General features: G+C 44.7%; 1 protein-coding gene across 1 annotated transcript in view; it reads left to right on the top strand.

The window, feature by feature from the left end:
* MYOF (myoferlin) overlaps positions 1–27,832 on the top strand; it is a 1,388,224-nt gene that overhangs the window by 730,308 nt on the left and 630,084 nt on the right. Inside the window, exon 27 of the mRNA XM_069611360.1 lies at positions 22,590–22,695. Coding sequence (XP_069467461.1) covers positions 22,590–22,695 — 106 coding nt within the window. The remainder of the gene's footprint in view (positions 1–22,589; positions 22,696–27,832) is intronic.

Below are 27,832 nucleotides of genomic sequence, written 5' to 3' on the forward strand. Positions count from 1 at the left end.
GGGGTCCCCAGTTTATATCAACTGACTTACATCCCACTTTTGACATTACATGTGGCAAACTAGGAGGGGTACTCGTAGTACATTTGGATCATAGTTAACATTGCTTATTTAAATAAAAATTAAAAAAACCTAACTAGCCCCATCGCTGAGGAAAGTTCCCTACCTAACAAAACTAAAGCTAAGGCTAAAGCTAAGGTTGGTTGTCAAGTCCAAAATAAACCCTTCTGTCCAAATCCTCATCAACTAACTGGCCCACTTTAAAAACACCCAACTACAATGAAAAGGGGAGGCTTGCAGAATAGGCTCGGAATGGGCTTCTGCCTGGGCCAACTTGCTCTCAGTCTCAAAGTTCCTTTAGAATATAATGGTATAGTCTTCACAGCCTTCTTATAGAATCCTTTGGGTTAAATTATAATTATCTTTGTGTGGTTTTCAGTCCCCTTCTGATGAAGAAAACGGTCTCTTGTATTTAAGTTCCATTCACTCCAGGATTATTTGAAAAGCCACTTCTTTCTTTCTCACCTTTGTGGAGCTGGGACTCCCAAAGTGCTGTGGCTCTGTGGCAAATATTTTATTTCTCAAGTACATCTTGGGGGATCTGCCCACTTGGGGTAATGCAGCTTCACGTGGCCTTGTGCACTTCAGTGTGCGTGCTGCAGAGCATTCACCTTCCTTTCACTCTCTTTCAGCGTAGGACTTGTTCTTTGATATTCTTGTTGGCTATTCTAGCCTTGATTTACAGTGTTTGTATCTTTTTCACTCTAGTTTAGTGGGGCTGTGTGTTCATGTGTGTCTGTTTCTCGTACTTGCATCGGTTTCGGGATTCGAGTAAACCAGCAGTCGTAGGCCTTGCTCACCTCCACAAATTGATAGCGTCTGTTTCCATATTGGTACTGCTCTCGGTGGGAAACGCAATTGCTGAGTGATGCTCAGGACCTCTGATTCCTTTCCTCTCTTGGGACTCGGCATCGGTTGCTGTGTGCCAGGCCCACCACTGCCCTTCAGTAGTCTTTTTCTCCTTGACCAGAGCCTCTTGCTCGATCAAGGCACCCCCCGTCCAGTCCCCAGCTAGCGGTTCTTCCTTCCATCACGCCACCGCTGGTGCTCCAGTTCAACGTAGCTCAGCCCCTCCAGGATGGCGATGCTGTAGAGGCATGCCGTTGCTTAGCACTTGCTTTCCTCCCTTCATAGAAGTCTCTCCTTACTTCAGTCTGCTCCCTCCTGATAACCGTCACTGGAAAAAAAAAATGTCCATCTTCTTTGGTCATGGCATTCAGGTGACGTTCAGCATTACCAGAGAGACAAAGAAGGCTCTTTGTTAAATATAGTAATTACATCCAAGAAAACAGACTAAACATAATAAAACAATTGAAATACCTTTAAGGCTTCAAAAAATGTATCTATGGCATGGCAGCTCATCCTTGGTTAAGTGGACCATTGCGAGAACACCATGTTGCCAGATGACAACCTCCTTGTATAGTGAGGCCAAGTGCCATCAGCTTCCTCACATTGAGGGTTCGAGGAAAGAACCCTTTGGTGCGTGATTGTCCTCCCCGCTTTCTGTAGATGTCTGGGAGGATGTCCCAGGTACAGAAGCTCAGTTCATGTTATCGTGCCCATGGAACCGCGGCTGTGCGGGACAGGACATCGTTTTGTCTGCAATAAGTGCCAGGGAACAAGCTGAGCTTCAGCATAGTATGCTGGGAAGGGTCTCAAGGTTCTAACGGCTACCCTTTTATGTTAATTATAAGGCAGCTGGATCTTTTTTGCTTTTCTGCAAAAAGCTCTGGTACACTTAGGGCTTTACATGCACTATACAAAACATGGAAATAAGGTTGCGCACATGGACGGGGAACAGTCGGAAGAAACATGTAAGGGGAACATTGTAAGAGTAGCTACATAGATCGATACAAAACAGGAAACGAAAGATGGAATGGGTGGTCGGATGGGGATGGATGGAGCACATGGATGCACAAAAGACTAAACTGAAGACTAGCCCAAAAAGGAAGTAAAGAGTAATAGGTGTGAGAATAGGGATGGAAGCACACAAAGCAGATGGGCATTGGACATTAAAATAGACTGGATAGGAGCACAAGCATATGCTGGAACACCAATAAGAGAAGAATAGGAATCCACATATGGAAATTCCATTGTAAGACTAGGTTTTAGCAGCAGAAAAGGTAAACAGTTGAATTCTAAGATTATTGTAGATCTGATAATGACAGGAATGAGCTAGAGCAGTTATCTGGTGAGGGAAGAAAGAAAAGAATCCAAGGTAGAACATAAGTTATGAGCAGATGAGGACAGGGAGGGAAAGACTAGATCAAAGGAAATGGAAGGGGAGCATTTATGAAGAGAAGGTGGGAAGAATATCCATTTCAGAAAGAGTGAGGTGACGTGAGTGAGAAAGCATCTGAAGCGTGACAGCTGAGACACGTTGTTAATTCTTCTTATTTACTACTCCAAATGACGAATTCAGGCTGAACCATCAAAGATGGTGCAAAGTGTCCAATGCTTTCCAGATAGTGTAGATTCTCCAGTTATACAAATTATTTAATCATGCTAGAGATAATCAAGGGGAACCGAAGAACACAGTGGAATAGATGGTAATCGGATACAAACTATTAAAGGCAATGTTTCGGCCACAATATTCCATACTGAAGTGGTGTCGGAGATCCTTTCATCTGGTGTCCTGCAGTACTCTTCCCTCACAGATGCTGCAAAACTTAGTTAACATTTCATGGTTTGAACATGACTGACCTAATAAATAAACATTACAAGTGTGGAGGGAGATTTCACACAAGCCTTTGTTTATGGTGTGAGATCACCTTCCCAACCAAGGCAAACACTGTATGCTGATACTTTTCTTGTCTCACTCACTGGTAACTGTGATTGATCAGTTAAGGTTTAACTTTTGGGAGGAGAGCAAGGTGGGTATGAATACAAAGGAACAAAGGAATACCTCCACACAGGTCCTAGAGAAATAGATGAAATCTTATAAAAGGTAGGTAAAGGTGTAATGCAGCTTTGGAAAGTCTCATGGAGCATTCTGTAGCATGAAGGAACAAAGTCCTAGTTTATCTGTGACTGTTGGGTATACATTCCTATGCCTTTGACACTGTACATTTGGACTTCTATAGACTGAACATAGAATTTAGCCCGTTAAAGCAATTAAAGGGAGAGACAGACGAGCTTCTTATTGGCTGGTGTGTTCTTGTTCCTGATGCTATACGGACTCTGCCAATGTTAAAGATAGGACTTCAGTACGGAAACTTACTTTGCGTCGGAAAGGCAACTGAGCATTGCAAACAGGTTCAACTTCCCACAGGTCATATTTGCGGCCTTGCAAGGTGAACAGTCTGAAAGGGAGGTTCTGGCGATGTGGCACTTCCGTTGGCGGTGAAGATCTTCTATCAAGGACTGCTGCAGATCCACTTCTAATGCCCCAGAGGTGAATAAGAACTGCTGGTGGAGCTTGGGTATGGTGCAGCTTCCCGGTCCGCTGACTGCATTACACTGGGTGCGACCTGTGAAGGAGACCTTGTCCTTAGTAGCAGCAACAGGCCTCATCTCAAAACATCAACTAGCTCACAGCTATCCATCATTGGACACCAGGAAAACAGAAATGATATCCCCCCGCCCCCCAATGCTTATCTCACCCCTCACCTCGTTGTAAATGGACATAGTTGCTTGCAAGCTTTGGGTACTCTTTGATGGTTAGCTTAAAATACAACAGGTTCTTTAGAGCCACTGCTGTGTGAATCAGTCTTCTAAAACAGTAAAATGTAACCCCACTTCAGCCATCATTCAGCTAAACAGCTAATATCTGCTTCTGTACTCTGTACTCGATTACTGCTCCAGCTTGCACTTCATTCTCCCCCCTCCTAGCCCAGCAGTCCCCCACCCTCCTTAACAAAGTCTTGCTTTTTTCTACTCGCACACCTCTACACCCCTCCTAGCTCTTCCACCAAGCTGGTTAGGTCTCAATACAAAATTGCAATCTTTTAATTCCCTTTGTCTTCAACCGCACATTCTCCTCCCTTTCTCCAATGCAATACAATGGTCTTCCGCTCCCCCCGTATATCAAAACGACCCCATCCCTTGAAGGATCCACAACCATACTCCCAGCTCCAGCTCCACCTTCTGTCTTACAAAGGGTCTCTCCCTAACTGTCTACCCTGGCTACAGTACTCCATTGCTATTCTCTGCTGTTAATAAGTGAATATGTATAGTAGGCCTATAGTAAGTGCGTGTGTTTTTTAGGTTACATTCTCTGTGTACTAGGTTTCTGTATATCCCATATCTGTCTACCGCAACAGCCGTCTACTCGTTCCCATATATCCTCAATATATTCTAAAGTCCCTCTATCCTGTAACCGCCTTTGTCTCCTGTGCTCTTTGCTACTTGCACCACTTCCTCAGAGACTAACACTGCAACCTGTACTAAATGAAAAATACCAATATTTTAATTCTAGTACAATTTATCAAGCTCATTAAGCTGTTAAAACATGAAGTGGCGCCAGAAAGATTTAGAGATGTAACATTTTCCAGAGCATATTCTGCTACTCGTGCATGTAAAGTAGAGGATCCGTGTTTAAAAGGCCCATAATGCCTTACTATTTCCCCATCATGCTTTTCACTGTAGCTCTTTTTGGATGTTAAAGGCCACATCTAACTTTTTGTTTCAAAACACACTTGCACACCCTTGCGTAGGCTATTTTACCTGTTGCCAGGCAATAGTTGTGGGTTGTGTGCAGGACCAATTGAACACATTCTTTTTTAGAAAGAATTGTACCTGTGTCGTTAAGCTACTAAGCCACCACTGGCCTGCGGGCTAATGGGGGTTGTGTGAGGTGGGAGGCTGTGTGGAGTCTATTACCCTAAGCTACTATTGATAGTTCACACAAGCAGCACTAACTGATGCTTAAATATTGATGCAAATACCGTCGGATATTTGAAAATGCTGATTGTAATCAAATCTTGGATATTGTACATTCTATGAAATCATTTTTCCACTCGCTGTTGAGCATCCTGCTGACCGAATGCCACAGTTTTCATTCTGTATGCTAGCTTTAATGTTGGAAGTAGTGATTAAACTAAACCAAGGTAACTATGAACCCAAAATGTCATCAGAATTGTTCACTACTGCAGGGCATCGTGGACTCATTGCTGCTTTTAACCTACAGTTCATTTAGCAGCTAACAAATTATGTATGCCCTGTGAAACACAAACTTTCTTAATATTGTTTACAAAGTGTTCAAACTCTGTACAGATCCATGACATTGAGCAGCTAGCTTGCCAAGATAATGTTTGAGAAGCTCAATGACCCATGGTTGAGTAAATAGGACTTTGGATCCATGAGAGCTTTATACCAGTATTGTTTAAAATGAGTACCTTTTCTATTCCTAATTGAATTAACCCTAGCCTAGGCATGATCTAAGAGAACACCCTGTGCCTGTATTTTGTACACTTCTCCAGGACTTTTGATGTTGGCAGAGGGATATTGTATAGAAAATAGTTAAAGCTGGTTATAAACCAATTTGTCCCGTAGACTCTTGGCCAACCAATGTCAGCCCTGATGAAAGCTGGCATATTGGGACATCTTTCTCCTAACCTTTCAATTAATGGACGAGCGCAACTTGGTAACAGCTTGCATCTGCTCATTTTTAAGATGTTGGAGGGATCTGAATTGTATTTCTGCATGCAACACTTAATTGTCTAGGGTTCAAATGTAGACACATCATAACACTAAATCCCACCTGTTCGCGCAAGCCTATGTGACCTACCTAGATCCACCCAGAGTACCTCTTCTGAGTAATCTCAGATATTGCACTTTGAGACACTTCTCTGCTAGTATCTCAGTAACCTCTAAAGTAATCTCCTGAATGGAATTGGTAATTCGTATGCCCCCATTCCTTGTTTCTTATAATGCACCTTCTCCTGTGACCTCCCTTGTCCTGCCACACCCCTTTGGATGCAGTGTAATCCTCCCACTTTCGGCATCATAAAGCAGCTTGCACGCAAGTCGTGCCATACAATCACCAATACAAAAGTGTGCTTGTTGGAGCATGATGCCACATTTCTATCAAACACGTCTGAGGGCTTGCAAAAAGAACACCTGGCTTTGAAACTATTTTGTATATACAAACTGTTAATAAAAATGCAGACAAAATGATGGAACATTAAAGGTGAATCAAAAGGGGTATGACTTTTCTATAGAATATTGCCCGGGATATAGTTCAGGAATGTACCTAGTCGCAAATCAACAGTGGACTGAGTTATTGCGGGGATCCTCCTTTGTGGCATGATTTTCTTTCCTGAGAAATTTGGGTAAAACTCACACCCAATGAGAGGCTTTCATGCTAATCATAATTAACATTATTCTAATGAAAATGTGGACAATGAAACATGCTATGTTGAAAGGCCCTGATGGAATAAACAAATTGCCCATTCCTTTGCAGTTTTCCTTTTGACCTGTACATGACCCTACACACTGATTTATTTATTTAAAAGAAAAAAACACTTCTGTTAGTTCATCATTTGGTCAGAAGATTTGTATGCTGTATCGCCGATGTCCTTAAGAACTCACCCACTCGCAAAGATGGTTCAAGGGTTTTTCTGGTGAGTTTAGGTATGGTCCAAGTAAGGGCCATCACTCTCTTCCCTGGGTCTTCCTCTACCCTTGCCCAGACTTGTCTAAACACCAAGGTGGTCTTAACTAGAATCTGGCTGGCTAGTGGTGAGGGCCTAAAGGCAACTGGCATATCTTGCTCACTCCATCTGGGTCCTTTTAGGTGGACCCTAACCTGGGGTTCCACAAGAAGAATGATCACAGAAATGGGTGCCTTCCAACTGCCCGGATCTCACTAAGCCTTTTTCCTTCCACACTCTTCCACTGTTCACCCGGTTTGCCTTTCTTTCCTTTCCTTCTACTCTCCTCCCTTGTCACCCTATCATTTTTTTTTCACTCTTCTGCCCTTTCAATGTTAATCCACTCCCATTACTTTTCACTCACACAAACTCACTACTCTCCTCTCCCCCTTCTCTTTCTCACTGAGCCTCACTTACACTTAGTGCATGTATGGTGAGAAAGGTGAGTGTGACTGTTACATCCTAGTACCACTTTCACAAACCAATACCACACCTTGCACATGCTCTGTAATTCTCTTCCACGCTCTGCTCCACTGTCCTTCCTCTTCCTCGTCCCTTGGTCCGACTTCTCCCTTAGCGTCACCCAAACAACCCTCACTAGCCCACTATTACTGTCTTTCTATCCTCTTCATCCCCTTTCCATTCTAGGGCACAGGTAGTTCTCTTTCCAAACTCTGCTTTGCGCTTCCCCCAGCCGCCCATTAACAGAGATGTGAAACAATAGTGCCCTTAATGCGCACCCATTTTCATATGTGGGGGCCCCCATCATTCTGCAATGGCTGCCCTCTACAGCAAAAGTTAGTTTAGGAATTTGGGTATCGTGGTAGATGAGCTTCCTTATTGCTGTTGTGCCAAAAGCAACATGTTTACTAACACTCTTTCAGTGGTGGGTTATCTATTCTATTCTTTTCTTTGATGCAATGATTTCTGGATGTGGTAGTCCTGAAAGGGAAGAGAGTCAAAACTGGCCAGCCAGCATGTTTTGCGGCATGACCAAGGTGATTAAGTGGCGTTAGGGGAGTTTTCCTAAAGTCCTTTTTTTGGTAAACTATCCCAGTGGTTTGTATATCCCCAACTCTTATCAGTCTTTACAAACTCGTGACCTTGGTAGAGTGGCAGCAGTCAGGCTTATCTTATTTTACACTTATTCGTTTTTTAATAAAAGTATATATTTAGAACAGAATCACTTTAAATACATTAGATGTTTATACCGGAATACTTGATACTTCACTTCAAACGGTACTTTCACTTTTGTGTTTGTTCATTTGTAGCAACGTTAGAAAGGAAAAAGACAAGGTTCTCGTATTATCGGTTATTGTGCACTCATGCTGTTTTCAACTGTTTATATGGTAATGCATTTATTCTGCAAACACATATAGCACAGTCACTTAAAGGGAGTACAATGGTTAGTTAGTGTAACATGAGCTTGGTTCAAAGTTCTAGAAAAGTTTTATTTGCATAGTCTTTTTAACTCCCAAAACGCAAGCCTAGCTAAAGGAAGTTCTGAGAGGGCTTGAAGTCTTGACAAGCCGTGAATTATGAAGAGTTCCTGTGGATTTCTTCCAGTCTCTAGTGTTATTGAAGTAGCAAATTAACAACTAACAAGGGAGACCTTAAAACAGACTTGAGGAAGGGACACAAGCAGCTTCATGGGTCTGAGGTAAGAGGGGGTTGCCCTGGACACCTCTATGTGCACTCCAATGGTCTGAAGCGACTTCTTGGAATCAGGTAAGCAATACTTTTTTTTCCCCACAGTACCTTAGGTTAGAAGGAATTTTTCGTGCTGGATGCTCTGCGATGTTGCAGCTCTGGTCTTGACTCGACCTCCGGATTCCTTGGTATGATGACTGAAGGCAGGACAATGGATGGGCTCTTAGCAGCAGCCTCGAGGGAGGACCAGTAGCATGACTTTCAGCACATTCTTGGTTTACTCTGTGGTTTTGGTGCCTTTTCTGCAGCACCAACAAAGGACACTGATCAACCAGTCGATCTTCTTTGCTTCCTGCAGTCTCGCGCTCGGATGAGGGGGTCTAGGCAAGTTGGGTTGGATCTCTGGAGTGTCCTTACGGGATCAGCAAAGATTTGGATGGATTTGGCCTTTCCACAACAATGCACTCAAAATGGGCAGGAGGTCCCCTGGTATTGGGGTTTCCTAGCTCTGGAAACTCCTAGGACCTCGGGAGATGGCTTGTTTCAAAGTTCCTCTTGGGACTGGTTGTGACCACAAGCCAAAAAGGAAGGAGTCCTCTTCAGAACTACTTTGTCACACAGAAAATGGGGTCAGGACAGAAGTGGTTACCTTACTGTGTTGCAATGCATCTGCAGGCATCTCTGGTTGTCTTCTTCGGTTACTTCAGCTTCCAGTGGTCGACTGCCTTTTCACTCCAGAAGTCTCACCTTTTATACAGTTCCAGCACACACTCCTCTACAATCTCTTTCAGCAATTTACAGAAAGGGGCTATTGGCTGTCGAATCAGGACAGCCAGACCCTGTGGGATCTGGACCTATTCAGGCACTCTGAAAACTCCTCCCCTCCTTCCTGCCTGCCCAGACACTCTGGAGCCTAGGCGGAGACACCCAAGGATTCCCGCCAAAGGTCAAAACACACACACACACATATACAGGCCTCCCCCCCTCCCAGAATGGTAGATGGGCTGACAAAGAACAACCATGCTAGTAATGGCAAAAAAGGAGGGTCCAAAGTTGGTACTTGGGTTACCCCATTGTGCACTACCAAGGACATAGCCTGCGTTACCAAAAAATACACAATAGTTGGTAGAACACGTCCATTGCCACCAGCCATAACTAGGAGATTCTCTATGTGACTAAAATGTCAAAGGAGAGAGAGAAGGGGGATACTAGGTATCCCTTTGGCACTCCACTGAAGGTGGTGTGTGCCAATCACGGACTAAAGAGCTTTGGGAGAGATGCTAAGTATCTCTTTATCCCTGAGAGCTGTATTTATTTGGGGATATTAAAAAAGAATCTTAAAGGAGGACCCTGGAGGTCCCCACCAACACTGCCCATTGGGAGCGGTGTGCTGCAGTAGTAAAACACAAATGCCTTTAAGAGCTATGGAGGAGACAGACTACATAGTACAGGTAGATTTACAAAGAATAGAGTTCCAAAAGACAGAGCCCATAAGAATGAATGAGTGGAAAAAATCTCCACTCATTCCGGATTAAAAGAAAAAAGGTCCAGAAGTCCAGCAAAATGTGCTGGGGGTCTCACTAGGAGAGGGGATGAAGTTCAATAATCTCCCTAACGCTCTCCTAAGAGTTGCTTGTGACTGCTGGGCATCTTTACCATTAGGGAAGCCAGGGATAGCTTAAGGGAAACCTTGTTGCCTATTGGTGGATTAGTCTCCGTCGTGCCCTGATCAAAGGAAGGAGAACAAATATCCTAACCCCCATGAGGTGGGACATGGGTGTTAAAAGCACAAGGCAGGATCCTGCATCAGAATCTGTTCTGCCTGAATCTTTGTGCCTAGATCCTGACAATTTGAGATTAACAATAATGGATTAACATGAAGACCATGATCTGTTTGGTGCACGAGGCACAAGCCATTACCAGTAAGCCTTTGTTTTGAAGGCCACCAGTGCAAAGCATGCAAGGCAGGCCGGACATGTTCATATTGCTCAAGGCCCATCAGTAGTCTGCCAGCAGCATTCTGTATATATTTTAATTTGGAGAGGTTACATTTTGAGAGTCTTAGATGTATACTGTTCTGTCTAGGTGAGAAGAAGTAAGTGGTTTGACAATTATATTTTTGCAGTTTGGAGAGATGAAAGTCCAGAGATTCTTTGATCGTCTGAGTTGAAAATGGCAGGATTGACCAGTGGTGACTGGTGAATTTCTTTTTAATTGGAGGGGAATAAATATTTCCCACAAATCTGCGAGAGCATCTGAGCATAGTGTGGTGGCAGAATACTTGTATGCTTTCCCTAAGGCCCATTTAGTGTCGCCCATTACTGTAGAGGGCACACACTCCAGGCCTAGCAGATCTCGCAGCACTAGCAACCTTGAGTCACAGCCCACTGTTTTCTACTTTTGCCTAATTTGGTATTCAGCAGCTGTTCTGCTTTTCATATATTATCCGCAAAGGTTATGCTAGCTGAATCCGTGTTATGAAAGGATAGCAACCGCAAGGCCCAACTGCTGTTCAGAAGCCATATGTTCCTATGAAACCATTATGCAAACTGTCTGGTAGCGTCACTTGGATTTGGGCTAATTCTACATTATATTATTGATCTGTTTATATAGGCTGGCACTATTGTAAAATCCTCAGAGCTGGGCATGGCAACTCTGAGACTTGCTGTCACACTCTCTCCAAAGCTCTGCTGTCATTTGTGTCCAAAATACAATATTATTTGTCAGCCTTGTTCAACGAGTCTCATTATTTGTCATTGTTACCAATACAAAACATGCAGCCTTATCAGTAAGGGCGCCCACACCAACCAAGAGATTTTCGGTGGGGTTCTATCCCTTTAGAAGACGTTTTTATTGGTTGAAACAGGTGTATTATACATCACACTTGCCATGCAAAATTGGGTAAAAAGGCAGACTACAATGAGTTTTGTAGGGTAACTCCTGGAAAGATCGAATAGATGCAAGTCACCAACAGTTCACAAGAACATTTCCCAATGCATTTTCATGATGCCTTTGCCCACAATATATGCCAGTATAAAAAACATTTTCACGTTTGCTGTGCTGCTACTTTTCCATGCATATATTACCAATTACCATACTTGCTTTACCATTAATGCACCATAGAAAATATCATGCCACAGTAAGAAATCATAGCCAGGATGGCTGCCCCAAAAATATGCAAATCTAGCCACAATAATAGCGCTTACCAAGCTTACTTTATCATGGATGTTCAGGAACAAAATGCCATGCTATAGAAAGAAAATATGTTCTTGCTGAATGTGTGCACTCCATGCAGAAAGCAAGAGCATATATTCTTACTATCGCATGGCATTCTTTTCCTTGGTATTGCCCTTCACCAAAGCTCCAGCCCCACCACACACGCGCAGTCATGCACCCATACAGCTTCTCAATCATTCACACGGCACCAAACAACACATTTTACTCACACAGATACTCTTGTCACTCACTCACACATGCACACTTTAAAAATAAATAAAAAAAATCTCTCAAGCGAACACACGCATATATACAAAATTCCCTTTTCATTTAATAAACATGCCTTGGTGGGCCGCAGCTGTAATCTTGTCTCTTCAGTCTGGGCTTCCTTTCGCTTCTTCTAGATGTCATCACATTGGAGGAAGAGTGTCAGGAAGCACCCTTCACCGCTCTTCCTAACCATTCTTGTATAAGGCAGAGGGCAGGGTCAAGCATTCTGGCGCCACTCTTGGCTTGCGACGCAGGCAGGTGCGGGGTGAAGACTCTTTCAGTATGCTTCATGCACCGGATTTCCCAGAGCCCCTGAAGCCTCCGGAATGGCGTGATGTCACCTGTAATCTTGCTAATGCCTTTCACAAAGCTGTACATAATTGAAGGATTGGGCATTTTATTCACCGGCCTTCACCCATGTAAAGTGCTGTTTGAGGTATATGGGTCAGCATCAGTGTTTGCATTTAACAAAGAATTTATATGTTTTGATTTATTTGCAAATACTATATTAGCATTATTGTGGAGTGAGTTAAAATCACTTGCTCCGTAATGCAAATGTTTTTTGATCTGGGTACCTTCAGGGGGCCTGCAGAGTCCTAACAATTACATGGTAAGGTGGGCACTGCCCTTGCGTCCCCTCGGATTGAGCAACTGACCTCACAATATTTAAAGATGGCTCTGAGTCAAATTGGATACACACACACACACACACACACACACACACACACACTCACACTCACACTCACACTCACACTCACACTCACACTCACACTCTTTCCAACAATCAACTTTCCACACTCTGCACATCTTTCTTGCAAAAAGGTCACTTGGCCAAACAGTGATGGGCAATTTGATTAAACATTGAAAATACCTAAGGACAACCTGCTACATTACAGAGACAGCGGAGATACAGAATGAATGCCTTTTGGTTGCCACCTGCCGTTCCGCACTAACACAACTGAATAGGAGTGTTGAACTACAAGCAATATTTAGCAGGGATACTGAGCAGAGGCCTTTTCAAAGAAGCTCCCCTAATTGCATACAAGTAACCAAGAAACCTAGCACAGTGCTTGACAGTAGTATGTTTTCACCCGATCAAAACATCAAGGAGACCTGGAACTGTAGGGGAGGCATGCTATCACAAGTATGACACTGACACAAATTGTACAATTTGTAAAACCTTTAAGATTCTGGGTTTAGAAAGAGTCATACTTTGCCCTATAAGATTGGAGTAGTCTCGACCATCAAACGATTAACAAAACAGTCTAAGTGGAGTCCGTCAAATCAAAAATGGCCTATGCTAACAAAACCTAATGCCTGCCCTATCTCTTGTACAAAACGTGTATAAAGGAGATATATATCTGTAAAGGAAAATCGGGTGTTCAAAAGAATAAATGTGGCTGAATCGGCTCTCCTCCCCACGTCCGAAAGCACGGAGTAAGACCGTGCTCCTAGGCAGGATGACACACTCTGGCTCGGGTTTTTAACACAAAACAGTTTGAAATGTGGATCGAAGCTTGCCTGGCCTTCAATGTTGGTCTCTTTCGAAAAAAAAAATGTTTCAACAAAATGTTCACGGCGGTCCTCCTCTGTTGGGCTCAGACCTCGAAAGGTTCAGCTTGGTCTCCCTCAGTCGGGCTCAGACCATTTTTTCGGATGTTGAACTTTGAATTTGCTTGGCTTTCTTTACAGACCTCTGCAGGACCATTTTGACCTAAAGTTCAATGTTCAGCTTTTACTCTCCCCTTCTCTCTGTGTTAATTTTGATCACTTCGACTACGAACAATGCGTCTTTCACAGAGACTTTTGTGTGGGCTACTTCCTTTCGCCGGACCACGCCGTTACTCAGTATTGCTGATTTCACAGCTGTCCTTACTTCAAAGTTCATTCACAGGTCTGCCTTTCTTCGCGTCTCATCCACACGCATGCAGCATTCACTTGCAATATAATGTTGCCACTGCAATCTTTCGTTGGCACACACCGGTCTCTCAGGTCGCTTGCCAACTCAACGGCTCTGTGTGTTTCTTTCTTATTTTTACGGTTTCCAATTCACGAGTCAAGGTTAGTACCGCAGGTTTGGCCTCGCCTCCGCAACTCTGCCGTTCACCCGGGAAGGTAGCTTGCAGCCTTGAAACACAATGAAGCCTTGTGCATTGGGACCTGGCCTTCTCCACGGGTCTTTCATAGCCTTTTGGAGGCAACGACATCCTGTAGGGAACTCTGTTTTTTTTTTTTACGACCACCGCTCTTGTTCCTTGGTCCGTCGCTCTGCTCCAGTAAGTTCATCTTTGCCACCGGATGTTCTGCTCATACTTGTGTTCCACCTTGCTCAGTGTGTATCTGTTAAGCCTTTTATCCATGTGAGGAGAGCTAATTGGTATTGGATGTATGCACTTCGAGTCAAGTGCCTGACTTTGCTAGACCCGATTAACGGGACATATCAAGTGCAATGTATAAGAGTTAGTCTTGTTACTCCTCCCTCTTCCTCTGCACAGTGTTTTGTGTAGAAAGGGGGAGGGGAGTTGGGACCTCAGAATCCTTAAAAAATAGGATGGGTTAGGTGAACAAAAAAGGGGCGGGGAATACTGCATCTCACCATTGGCTGCGTCACCCCCAGTCCCTGAAAACCCCCTCACCCTGGTGATCCTCCCGCACTGGTTAACCCCCAGGAATTGGATCCAAATGTGATAGTTGTGTCCTGGCCACCTAGATGACGAGTCCCAGAGGACTAGCAGGTGAGACACTGTTAAGGCGACTTTTCATTTCTGTGCCAATACCCTTTTTTATTTATTACATTTGTTACACGCCTTTGTTATACCCTTAGGTATCACGGCAAGGTTACAGTGCAAAGTTAGCGTGTTACACACAATAATTCACATATTGTACAATCCGGTTATTCAGTCATGATTACATTTAGTTACACACAAGTGGACGAAACAGGTTGCATGCCGCATGTTTGAGTCCGGTCAAAACCTATGTCCTTACTAGCCAGGTTTTGAGTGATTTATTTCTAAACCTTTAACCTTGGAAACCCCCAGCTCTCCGACTATGATTTTCCATGTCATGTTCCTTACTGTTTTTGGGAGTCTGGGACTTTTATGGAGTCTTGGACTTCTCTTAATATTTAACTACATTTTTTTGGGAGAACAACTGTTCCCAAAAATAGTAAGAGGACCCCTGTCTTACTTTTATTTTATGGGTCCAGCACATCCCACCCTATGTGGAGTGCTGGGGGATTACCTAGTAATTCCTTTAACCCATTCCTCATGTAACGTTTTGTTACACTAACTCACTTGAATGGCTGGTGGCAGTGGTTTCTTTTTTTTTTTACTACTTAGTGACATGTATCTGCAGGCTGATACCTCAGCTGCAGTGTTGCACACTAGGGTGACCGTTTTCCCAAAATGGCCCCTGTCTTCCTTTTTCACAATTTCTTGTTACTTAGTTTCTTCCAGGCTTTTACTCTGTTGTTTGCCTCAGGTTTGAGTCCTTTGTGTAGTTTGTCTTTGGCAGGCTACAGCCCTGAAGCCCGCCCAGCCTCCAGTGTGTCTGCAAAGGCAGGAAGTGAGGTAGGGAGCCGAATCTTTAGGTGTGCTGGAGAGAAACCAGTTCCCATTGGCCGGCTGGCTGTCCTGGAGACAGCCACCCTGCTGTGGGCTTGACAGCCTAAGGCTGTGAATGAATGGGAACTTTCATAAAAAGCGAGGTTTTTGGGACTAGAAACATAGTCGACCACTGGAGAACAGAATCCGAAGCAGAAGAAGAGAGAAGACGCCAGCACCTGCCTGGACCGCAAAGTGCCTGGTGAAGCCGTGTCATGGCCACAGGCCCCAGAACACCACAACCACACCATTCAGTGATGGGGCAATGGGTCACTTGAGTCACTTATGTCCCTTTGGGACCTATAAACACAGGGGCCCCGGCTGGACTCTGGCCTGGCGTCTTTGGCGCCAGGCTCATATAGAAATGTGAGCTGGAACACTTTTTTTCAGTGCAGGAGTGTTTTTATTTTACAAGAACTTTCAAGGAGCTGAAAGCCTTTATTCCAGAGAACATCCTCATGTGCCGCCTCATTCGGTGTGGCAGGCAGGCTGAACCTGGTGGGCGTGGCTTCAGAAGCTCAACTATATAAGCTGCTCATCCTTAAGGCCGGTGCTTCGCTTTGCTGTGCACTCGCGTGCAACGTGGCGCTCGCCGCCGCTTGGACCAGTTTACTTACCTTTGAAACTAGGCGTTCTCCTGCATACTCACCTCCAGGAAACCGGCGCTTCATCGCTTCATCTGCAGACTCATCTCCTGACATCCAGTGATCTTGATCCGGACGCCACAGCACCACACTCCGCATCCACGAACTTGGAACCTGTGAAGAAGAAAGACAAGGTTAGAACATCTGTCCTAGGGCCGCGCCGCATTTGAACCCCGTGCGCCCCCTAATTAACAACTTACCAGCTACTGTACCACTACAGCTTTGTTCCTCATTCCCTCCGGCTGTTGCCTTGAGCTCCCCAGCTTCTGCCGGGCCCGGCAACATCACCTGCAAGGGAAGAAAGCAAAAGAGCAAACATCAAAAGTGGAACGGACAGCAATTCAAGACAACAAACTTTACAATACAACAAAAACAGATGAGGATAGACAAAGGCAAACAGGAACACTAACCTGAAGTATAGTGGCTTCGTCGCAGCAGGACTGGACTACCACGTGCAAGGGACCAGTGAAGGAACTCTGTTCAGATCATACAAGTGCCCCTGCCAGAAGCAGCAGGATGGAGTGCTCGCCAAAACTAATAAACAGGTGAGCTTTCCAGGTACAGCGCATCCCACGGGTACCACGGTTTGGGAGAAGGGGTCTGGAAGGGGGATCAACTATTGCCACCAGTCACCACATAAGCGTAGAGGGCGAAGTCGGACCCGAGCGATCTCACCCCCAGGAGGGCTACAACTGTGCCCCAACGCCTCAGCAGAGACCAGGTGAGCGTAACACCCTCCGAATCGACAGGGAAGACCCGTAAAGGATGACTTCCTGCCTTAGGCTGGTGAGACCAACTAGCCTCGAGACAACCTCTATTTTGGCGCAACCCCCAACTTTCTGCAAGTTTCCTAGGCTACCAAAGCCCAATACCCAGGGTACCTCGACCACTTGTGAGTGCTTTGTCTTCCGTAGTCCGTATCAGCCCCGATTTTTGTAGGCATCCAGAGGAGGTGGTGTCTAATACCAAGGAGATGAGTCTTGTAGTCCCACACCAGTTGGACTGCACAAGTTCATACCTAACGGAGACACCCTTTGGTTTCTCAAATGTAATATCCGGAGATGCTAAATATGCCAACATATCTGCAGTGGATCTGCTCAAACCCCACAGAACCAAACAAAACTGATACAAGAGATGTAAAGCTACAGGTCATCGACTGCTGTATACGTCAACAAAATTAAGAAAGGTCTGCAAGGGAAGTATGTAGCTGAGACCTCCAAGGAGCTGCCTGAAGGGATCAACATACAAAGGTACACCATCTAGAACCACATGTTTACACCAGTGGGCTGACACTTCACACAGGATGGGAACACATTGCTCGGTCGATCAGTGATGGTTTTAAAAGGTGACCTCTCAAATACCAAACCGAGAATAACATGGGAGCTCAGGTATCTGTAGCTGTTTAATGTAAAAGACTGAGTTCTAAGGTATTGTACGTTTTGTCTGAATATAAAAGTCCGACCCCACCGAAAGACCTAAAACAAACACAACGAAAAGTTTCGGACTACCAAAAGTCTGAACTTTTCGTGGTTTGTTTTAGGTCTTTTCGTGGGGTCGGATTTAGGGCTGGGGGTGTTGTCCCCCGCAACTACCCGCTCACTACAGTCCCCAGCCAAATGCAGAAAAAACAAAAAACAGGGGCTGCGGGGTATCCTCCGCAATCCCCCTCTCATTATGGAGTAGATTTAGCGCTATTCTATTTAGGACAATGTATTCTCTGTTGTCCAGCAGTTGCTCCAGTTTGAACGTCTGCATGCTTTTCTCTCTTTTTTTCAAGGCCGATCTTTGATTTTCCATTTCCCTTTCTTGGCTCCACTTCAGGTGTTTGGGATTTTTGGGGACCTTGAGTTTGAGTGGTCAGTTGATTTCCTGAAGTCAGGGCTCTGAGTTGTTTTCACTCTTGCTTGCTCCTTTTAACAAGGTTCTCCGTTTCGGCGAGTCTCTCGCACTAGTACAGTAGTTCCTCGGGTTAACTAGCTTATCCTTTCTAGGCTGGAATAGGGTTTCTCTTTGCGATCCCCATTTTGTTTTTGTGACAAATTTTTTGCAGCGATCCTCCAAAGTGTGGAAGTTAGCGAAGTCTTCTGTTTCCGAGGTGCGTGCGTTGATGGTATTCCCCTTCCTTGGGGAAGTTGGTCGGTGACCGGTCGCTCGATTTTTCAGCCGTAGTGTCAGAGGGTAAGGCTTCCTTCTCATCGAATAGATGCTGAGTTATGTTCATCAGATCCTCATCGGCAATAAAGTCTTCCACTGTTTTTGGAGAGATATGGATCTGCTCTGTTGGAGTAGTGGATTTCCACAGACTGTATGTTGTCAAATCTTTTTCGTTATTTACGTATTTTCGTTGAGTGTTTCTCGTAGCAGGTGTTGGTTCCCAGGTTTTTGCTCCTCTGTCAACTTCGGGCATATCGCCTCTGACGAGTGTAAGCGAAGCGTGGCCTGTCTGTTTGTATAGTTTTCTTTTGGTTTGGGTTTAAGAGGTTTGAAAATGCAAAGTCTCTGTTGAGGTTTCCCTTAGGAGAATTTACAGCAGTGGGGTTACTCATGGGCTCCACAGAGAGTAAGATCACGTCTTCCTCAATTACGCAGTTGTTCGGTACGATTTGTTCTTTATTTTCTGTTTGAGGTCCGTTGCCTTTTGGCTTTGCTGTAGTGAGTCTTCTTGCAATTTACCTTCTTTGCTTTGCGCAGACAAAGGGGCCTTCAATGCATGGCTGCTTAAACTGATCTTACTTTGCTGTCTTGGTAGTTTGAGTTTTCCTTTTGGTGGTGTTCCTGTAGGTCAATAGTGATGGTGTGGGTAGGATCAGAGCATACTTTGTCTTTAAATCTTTGTTCCATAGCGGTTATATACCCTTCAAGGTATATTAATTTTGTATGCATCATCGCCGAGATCGTGGTGTGAACTTTTAATGTGTCATTAAGCGACTCATAAAGTTTGCTGAACGGGGCTAAAGCTATCGTTACCACTGACATAACGGGGAACAGATAGTTTCTTTTTTTTTTTACGAGGTGTCTTGGAATTTGTGGTATTTCACTTAGTCTTCTGTTTCTGGGAGGAGAAGATGGCAACAATGGTAACCAATCCCTCCGTGAAGTTGAACATGTCAGTGATCTCTTTTTTTTTTTTGGCTTTGAATCTGGGATTTGAGTTTGGGTCTCTTTGTCCCTCTTTAGTGGGTCTGCTTGCATTACCAGAGGCCGATTCACCAATATGGAGTGGTGAGTTGTTTTTTTTATGTTTTTGTCTTCAGAAGGCCAATTCATTTTTTCAATAGACTGTTTTTCCATGAAGAGAGGACTTTTGATTTTTTCCGGCGTTGGCACGCCTTCGCAAGGAAAAGCCTTTTTATTTGGTTCCTGTAATCGCCCCAAGTTTTGAGGAGAAAATTGCTTGTCGAGGGAATCGCCACCCTGCCATTGTGTACGTCGTCTTTTGCAGTAGGCTGGAGCTCCTGCGAAAGTGGCTTAGATGGTACGCTAGGAGTCTCCGCACACTTTCCTAAGTGCCATCTTGTTTCGGTTGAAAACGGGGATAGTATAGATCTTTGTGGACTTGGTTCTTTAGAGGTTAATTTGTCATCGATCTTCCAGTGCTTTGTGAAGGTCTGGGGCTCCTGAACTGGTTCCAACATTTCAGCATCTGAAAGTTCAGCTATTTTGTCAAATTTTCTTTTGGACTGTTAAAGAAGTAATTGAAGACATTTGCACACAGTGGTTTGCAGGAGCCTTTTTTCTTCAGGTTTTCAATTTTTTTTTCCGTTTGGTGGTTTGGCTGGGTTGTTTCAAGCTTTTTTCTTAGGCATCCTTTTCCTTTGCAAAGAAGAAGTTTCAGTTTGCTTCTAAGGTCGTTTTTTCTGAGATACTCTCGGCGGAAACCAGTGGCCCTTTTTCTTTCTCTGTGCTGTCTTTAGGAGAAGCGCTGTCTGAATAGCTGCTAAACGCTGCTGAGTCAGCTTGAGCGTCATTTTTGGGGCTACTTTGTAGCAGACTGGACTCGTCACAGCTTGAAATGCTTTGCAGTTCTTTCATTTGTCCTTGTGTGAACTTGAATTGCTACGTCAAAAAAGAAAACCTTGTCTGGTTGTGTCCTCTCCAAAAGCAGCCCCTTTTCCAGAGCAGCTGATGGACCGGCCTCCCGCCCCGTCATTGCCTCCAATGTAGCATCTACTGGAGAGTGGGGCAGGGGTTGCATCGAGTGCAGCCGATTTTAGGGCTTGCCAGGGTTGCTGGCATCACTCGAACAAAGCTCCTCATGCCCCACTGAAGCGCCCGACCAGCCGCTCACCGGCATCACCACTCCAAGGAACCCCCCCAGATCGAGCCTCGCCCCCGCCTCATTGGCCGCGTCCGACACCGCCCCATCTCTGACAGGTGGGTCGGGCACGCCGCTTCCAGGAAAGGACTTGGGGTGGGGAAACCAGGGGGCGGGTGGCAGGAAAGATGTTCACAATGATTGCTTTACAATGTTTAATAAGTAGAGCAGTTTCTGCCGGAAGGTTAAAGTTGCTACCGTTTTTACTCGGCGAGATGTATGTGCAGGATGCATGGCGTTTTCAACGTGCAGGAGTCTCGCAGCTCTCAGCCTGGTGAAGGCAGCAGATTTTCGGAGGGGTTTTGAGATGGGGGCTGCGATGGAACTTTGCCAAGCAGAGCTCTTGCTTCGGTTTTGTCCGGATAAGTGACGGAGGGTGATGTACACAGGATGGAGGCCCCCAACACGTTTGTTAGTGAAAGTAGCTTGTTTGCATTTCCCGACTAAGTTTTCTCAATTTTCTCATCGCAGGGAGTACGTGAGCTCCGAAGGCGACGGCCTTCCTCTTCCATGACTGGGCAGAGAGCAGCAGAGTCCATGGCGGCCATAGACTGCCAAGACTGCTACTTTGCTGCTACTCCGCTTGTGCAAGGGTTTTTTGTCAATGCTCCTCCCCCAGCAGTGGTAGACACAGGAAACAGACTGGTAACAGATTTCATGTAGAGAGTAGCTGCTAAAACTGCTACTCTGCCACTCACAGCTTTCAAGAATTTCTATGGTCTCAGACGTGCATTCTATGCATACTTTTAATGCAACAAATTAAAATGCTTTTTTTCTATCGCTTTGAAAATTGACTGTCCTCTTGGTGTTTCTTTGCCAATCATTTCACTCTGAGTATATGATGTAGTTTGTGAGATTTTGAAAGCTAATGCAGTGTTCCATCTATACATAGTATTTTCCTTTAGTCCTATGAAAGGAATCAAATCTTCGTCTTGTCTGATTATAAAAATGGACTAATATAGCACCGATATTTTCTTTGCATGAAGTTAAAATTATTTAATTTAAATTGATTGCACAAGATTTGTTAAAAGGGATTTGCGCCAGTTCAGGTTTCTGGCCTCAGCCCAAACCTGGCCTCTGCTTCTCCTGAGATGAGTACATGATTGATTACAGCAGAAGAGATGAATGGGCTACTTCTGAATTCAGAGAGGGGTTTCTATCAGCCTGCCACCTGGGTGCCTCTGCAGGATTTTGCAACCTTGCTGTTTGGAGTGTGATCGTTAAGGACTCTTGATTTCGCCAGCCCATCAGCTTGTTCGTGACATGGGGTTATTTCCTAATCCCTAACGGCTTCATGCAGAGGTTGCCGTTTTGGGAGTTTTTCAGGAGAGGATCAGTCCGTGGGAGAAAGATATCGATTTGACAAATTATGTATGTTTCGTAATGTAAATTCTGGTGAATACTTTCTTTCCCCACAAATTGTTCGTTGACATGCTCATGAGCAGGCTTGCTGAGCGCTTGCATATCGGTGGCCTTCATTGCATCTCCCATTCGTGGCGGTTGGCCATGGTAGTTACAGAAAATGTAGTCTCTTGGGTCAAGGGGGGGTGATGCCATGGTCACCAGCAGAGTCTGGCTGGAGTTGCCCCATCACCTCTTCGATAAATAACGAGTTCTGAACCCAGTTGGCACCTGTAGCTATTTCAGAAGATGAGAAACATGTGGAAGGAAGACAGTCTCCATCAGAAATAGCCTCTCCAGATCTAACAAAAGGAATTGTTGGTTATAAATACCTCCTGCTTTTTCATACTTTAAGGAGCTATTATTTGTGGGGGCTAAACCCACAAATAACAGGTTCCCATCCCCTGTCATCCTTCCGGTTGAATCTACATGTGCATGTCCATCATTCACGCTCAATGCCCAGACATAATGGACTCAGCCTGGTTATATGGCATGCAGCAGAATTGCAGGCAGATGTGCGTTGGCCAGCTGCTCTACTCTAAACTGTTCCCTGCCTTGATTGAAAGTAAAGCCACTGCTCAGAGTAAAGTTGGTGAGATCTGAAGGGAGGCTGGTAAACTCTGAGAAAGATGAGATGGACAAACGGGCATTGATGGGACTAAGACAAATTGGTGAGAAAACCGCTTTAGTTTTGTGTGTGTATATACATAGATAACTCTTTTCACCAGGCACACTTTCATTTTTGTATAATTTTTCCTTTTGCAAATTATAAGCAAACATTGTGAAAGTATGTAAAATGTATGTCAATGCTACATGATCATTTGTCTTTTTCTGTTAATAGAATGGTGAAAAGGCAGCTCCACCAAATGAGATAGAGTGCCCCTTCGGCTGGGCCTGGGAGGACGATGCCTGGATTTATGATATAAATCGAGCTGTAGATGAAAAAGGTAACTAATGCCAATGGTTTTTTTTTGCTTTTATACTTTGATTTAAAATAAAGAAAGCCCAAGCCTGCGGGGTCTTATTTGGCAATCAATATATCCGGTTCAGTGCATGAAACTGTTTTGTTGAATGCCGCTAGTCCGTGCAAGTATAATTAAAGGTATACATAAGTGCGCGAAGAAAAGGGCGACTGATTGCACATTTCACTTCCGTTTCGCTGGTTTCCCCAAGATGGGGTGTGACGCACCAGGTGGCAGAAACGGTGCTCTCAGTGCATCCTTTTTGTGTCTGCCCCTTATTTCTTTCCTCTGTCCTTTGAAACGCTGTTGGCTAGTGATTATGTAACAAAAATAATAATAATAATTATTGGTGGATTGTAAACATTCCCCAGTAATGTGGTGGTGGGGGTGGCCGGGGGAGTTGCTCCCAACACTATTTTTTTTACATTTAAATAATGGGTTAAAATTGTGCATTTTGCAGTACACATTCTATGAAAAAAATTAAAGATCCAGACAATTTACACTTGGGTTTTTAGGGTAGCACATGGAAAACATTCAAAAGGTGACAGTTTACCACCAGTACACCGAGTCAAGTTTAAAGATGTTGTGACGAATCATGAGATTATGTCACTTCTCCCCAGTGTGGGACTCTTTCTGTGTGAGGCTAGGGCGGTGAGCCCGCTACACGATACCCTCCCTAGGGGTAGAGGCATGTGGGACCTCACCCTTAGAGAAACCCACAACCCCCACTAGTGACATGAACTCTCGTTCCGATGCAGATATCCCTGCCCAATTCATTTAACAAGTTGGTGAAAAAAAAAGAGCTGGGCGAATCACTATACATTTGTTGCTGTAATATCCAACCTATGAGAAAATATCTGCCTGCTACTTTGATGAAAAAACAACGTAACAAAAACGAGCATTATTCTGACACAAAAAATTGACTGTAACGTTACACAGGGGAAGCCCCAACACAACGTCATAAGGACTGGAGGAGGATACTCCATTGAGAGAGAAACCTGATAAGTTCAAATCTGCTACTGCAGTGAAGTGAGAGGAGGAGGCAAAACTTCCTACACTGGGAGGAATCTTAATGACAAAGTTTGCCCAAGTTGCTGCAGGAAGATGCAGAGCTCTGGAAAGCTGAAGGAGTAGTTGCAGATATTTTGAGGGAGACATCCAGACCTGTTGAATGAGAAGCGAATATTGGGAAATGAATCCCAACCACTGAAGCCACGAGCCGACTGGCACATCGAAGGGTGTCCCGGAGTGAAGAAGTGGAAAAGGAGGCTGTCGTCCTGCCCCACGGAGAAGAACCCAAAAGTCGAGCTGCTAATCTGGTGACACAGCCCCAACACCAAGTAGGAAACTGGGAGAGCAGTTCTTAAGAATAGAGGGATACTTTGTATCCTTCCTAAAACGTTATACTCTGAGAGATTAGCACACACCAACGTATGTGGAGTGCTACGGGGATGCCTAATATCCCCCTTCTCTCTGCTCCTGTGACTTTAGTCACATGGTGCAATGGACCGTTCTGGCCTTCGTTTCCCACACAAAATCAGCCCTCTTGACCAACCCCCACGTCCAAGAAATTGCTTGGAATCTATCATTAAGACTAGGTGAGCATGACCGAGAGAGACAGCCTGGTTGCCAATGACAAATAGGTTCAACGCTATAACCCTGCTGGCCCCTAGCAAGCCCTGCAATGAACGCCAAATTGCACTCATGCACCAATGCGTGGACTGTGTCTACCCTAAACTTGCCTGGAAATTCATGGTCAGAACATCAACACAGGGCCTAGCAGTACTTATTTTCTTAAGCTATGACTCAGCGTGATCATTGTCCTTTCACCAGGTATGCACTACGTTCGCGGACTATTTACACATGTCTTGAACTGATTTGCGGAACTCTAAAGCTGTGGTCTGGTAGCCCTTATGTTCTAACGCTATGATTGGGCTTGATCTGGTCTCCCAGCAGGTATGGTCTGTGCTCTTGCATCACGTGATGCTTACATTTATTGGTCTGGGAACAAATGCACAACCCAAACCATAAACTAGTACGGGAATACCCTACCACTCGCTGTTAACTAATACCAGAGACTCGGAAAATGGGCCCTTTGCACTTATGCTCTAGCATTAGAAATGGACTGACTTTGTTGCTCCGTCACGATACTATGCTCTTAAATCGGGTGAGGAAAACCACAAGACAAGCCACCCGCAAATGACAATGATGTGCTGTCAAACCGTACACTACACCTAAAACACTCAAACGTCCGGTGCACGTAGCAAGGTGACAGACACAGCACCAACATGGCCTGGTTTGATGCTGGACCTTCAGGTTCACTGAATATCAGTCCTCATATCTGTTGTACTAGTGGCTCTCATAGAACAAAACTGGGTATAAATGCACATCGAGAAAGCATTAACTGATGATCCACTGGAGACTCAATTGGACACAGGTGTAACCACCGACCTGCAAACCCTTGGCCCGGAAAAGGTTTGGGATTGGCCAACTCTACACCGATGATGCTGTTAAGCCAGGAAAGATACGGCCAAGCTTGGTAAACAGAACTAACCAGCCACAGATCTCCGAGTTTTTACTTGTTGGAACCTTCACAACTTCTGTTAGGCTAATCTGGTGCATGATTTTCATACAACTGAGATAGTAGGTTTCAACTCAGTTATACACCATCCACATAATAGCAGTGTTTTAGCCCTGAAGACTGACCACGCTCCGAAATGCATTGGCTATATAACACCTAGGAAAGCTTACTGCTTTCTATGATGGAATTAATTACCTGAGTTACTATGCTACTTCCGACTGATATGTTTGAAGAAAGGCATTAAGACTTGTATTATCTTCAAAAGTATATTAATTTGAATTCAGAAATTGTACAAGTGAAGATTGAGAGCATAAAGTTGGTCCTGGGGTAACCACAAACCCTTCTTTCTGCATGATTTACCCTTGTGCCAAGGGATTTTTTTAGCCATTTTTGCTCCTTAAATTGAGATTGATTACCCAATTGAGTACATGGATGTGTTGTATAAAAAGCTAGACGTAGTACAGTGGTGCCTGCCCTCCATCCACTGAAACAGAACTAACCCCACACCAGACCAAGGAGGTTTCAGGGAGTACTAAAGTGCCAAACTTCCAAAATAGAGAGCAATAATTACCTCTGCAGGCACTGGTAGGTAATCGGGGACCGGGTGCATCCTCCATTAATGCAGTTACTCACTCATACCAATATGCTGACTCTCTCCTCTGCACCAACAGACAATAGAATGCAGCTATACCCCTCAATTAATTCGGCCTAGCTGCACACAATTACACACCACCATGAACACCTTAACAATCTTTAGAATGCAACTACCCCGATGTCAATTGGCCTTGCTCACATACTGCTGATCCCACACAACATTAACACTAGTTGTAGCATTAAAATGCAGCTACCTGCCAAATTCAGCAGGGCTGCACACATACAGAGTGCACCCATGCACTTCTTACTACCAAACTTTCTCCACTGACCTGGATGATGGCCTGAGGGCTTTTAACCCATAGTGCTTGGAATTCATACCAATGGTAAACAAGGTGCTATACAAATGCCTACTAACATAACCCAGACAACCCTATAGTTATGGCTGCTGGCAGTGGACGTGTTCTACCACCCATTGTGCTATTTTTTACTTAAGACTGTATTCAGTCCCGGTTGTGCCCAATAGGGTCACCTATGTTCTAACATGGTGGCTCCTTTCTTTTTTTTCGCCATTTCTATAGTGGTTGTCCTTTGTTAGCCCTTCGTCCACCATTCTGGGAAGGGGAGGTCTGTGTGCCCGTGTGTGTGTGTGTTTTGCCTTTTACAGTAACCCTTGGGTCTCCCCGCCTAGGCTCTAGTGTGTCTGGGCAGACAAGAAGTGGGGCAGGACTCTTCCACCCACCTGCCCTTTGTCTGCCAGAGTGCCTGAATGGAACCAGTTCCCACTGGGGTGATTGCACAACCACCCGCCTCTTTCTGTAAACTGCTGAGGAAGATTGCAGAGGAGTGAGTGCTGCAACTGTATAAAGTTGAGGCTTCTGTAGTATAAAGCAAGTCGACCACTGGAAGCTGAAGTAACCGCAGAAGATGATGACCAGCGATGTCTGCAGAGCCTTTGCAAAACTGTGAAGCAACCACTGCTGTCCTGACCGTTTTCTGTGCAACAGAACTACTCCGAAGAGGACGACTCCTTCCCTTTTGGCTGGTGCGACTCAACTCCTAAAACAAACTTTTATTTGAGCCATCTCCCGATGTCCTGGGAGTTTTTCTAGAGCTGCGAAACTCCAATACCAGGAGACCTGCTGCCCATTTCGAGTGCAATGTCGTGGAAAGGCTGAATCTGTTCAAAAACTTTGCTGAGCCCTCCAGGACACTCCAGAGATCTGATCAGACTCGCGCAGATCCTTTCAGAAGAGTGTGCAACTATATAGAATGGGCGAATCGTGACCATTGTTGGTGCTGCAGAAAAGGCACTAAATCCACATAGTGACCAAAGTAGTTGATGAAAGCCGTGCCAGAGGCCCTTCCTCGAGACTGCTGCTGAGGGATCCTGTCCATTGTCCTGCCTTTCATCATCACACCAAGGAATCCGGAGGTCGGGTCCAGCGCTGCCACATCGAGGAGAATCCAGCCACAACGCCTTCTTTAAATCTAAGGTACTGTGGGGAAAAAGGTATTGCTTACCTTGGTTTGTGAAGTCACTCCAGAGCGTCCTTAACAGGATCTGCAACGTTGGTTGAATCTTGCTAAATCATTAAAACTAGAGACTTGAAAGTATCCACAGAAACGTTTCGTATTCTGCTGCTTGACAAGACTTTGAGCCCGCTTTGAACTGCCTTAAGCTACGGTAGCGCTTCTGGACTTAAGACTTGCTGTGCGAAGAAATCCTCTTTAGACCCTTTAGCCTATGCTATTATAACACTAACCAACTATTTTCCTTCCTAAAAATCACTCTGTGTATGCAGAGTAAATGTCTTTACCATATCTGTGTTAAACTTCACAAGTGCGTGTTAATACTGATAATACATTAAAAACTATCTTTACTGTCAAAAGCTGATACATATGTAACTGCAAGCATTTACAAACCAAGTGGTGATCTTTGAAAAGTAT

The sequence above is a fragment of the Ambystoma mexicanum genome, chromosome 8 (genome assembly GCF_040938575.1).
Source record: "Ambystoma mexicanum isolate Mex_15411 chromosome 8, UKY_AmexF1_1, whole genome shotgun sequence".
In the NCBI taxonomy this organism is placed as follows: Eukaryota; Metazoa; Chordata; class Amphibia; order Caudata; family Ambystomatidae; genus Ambystoma; species Ambystoma mexicanum.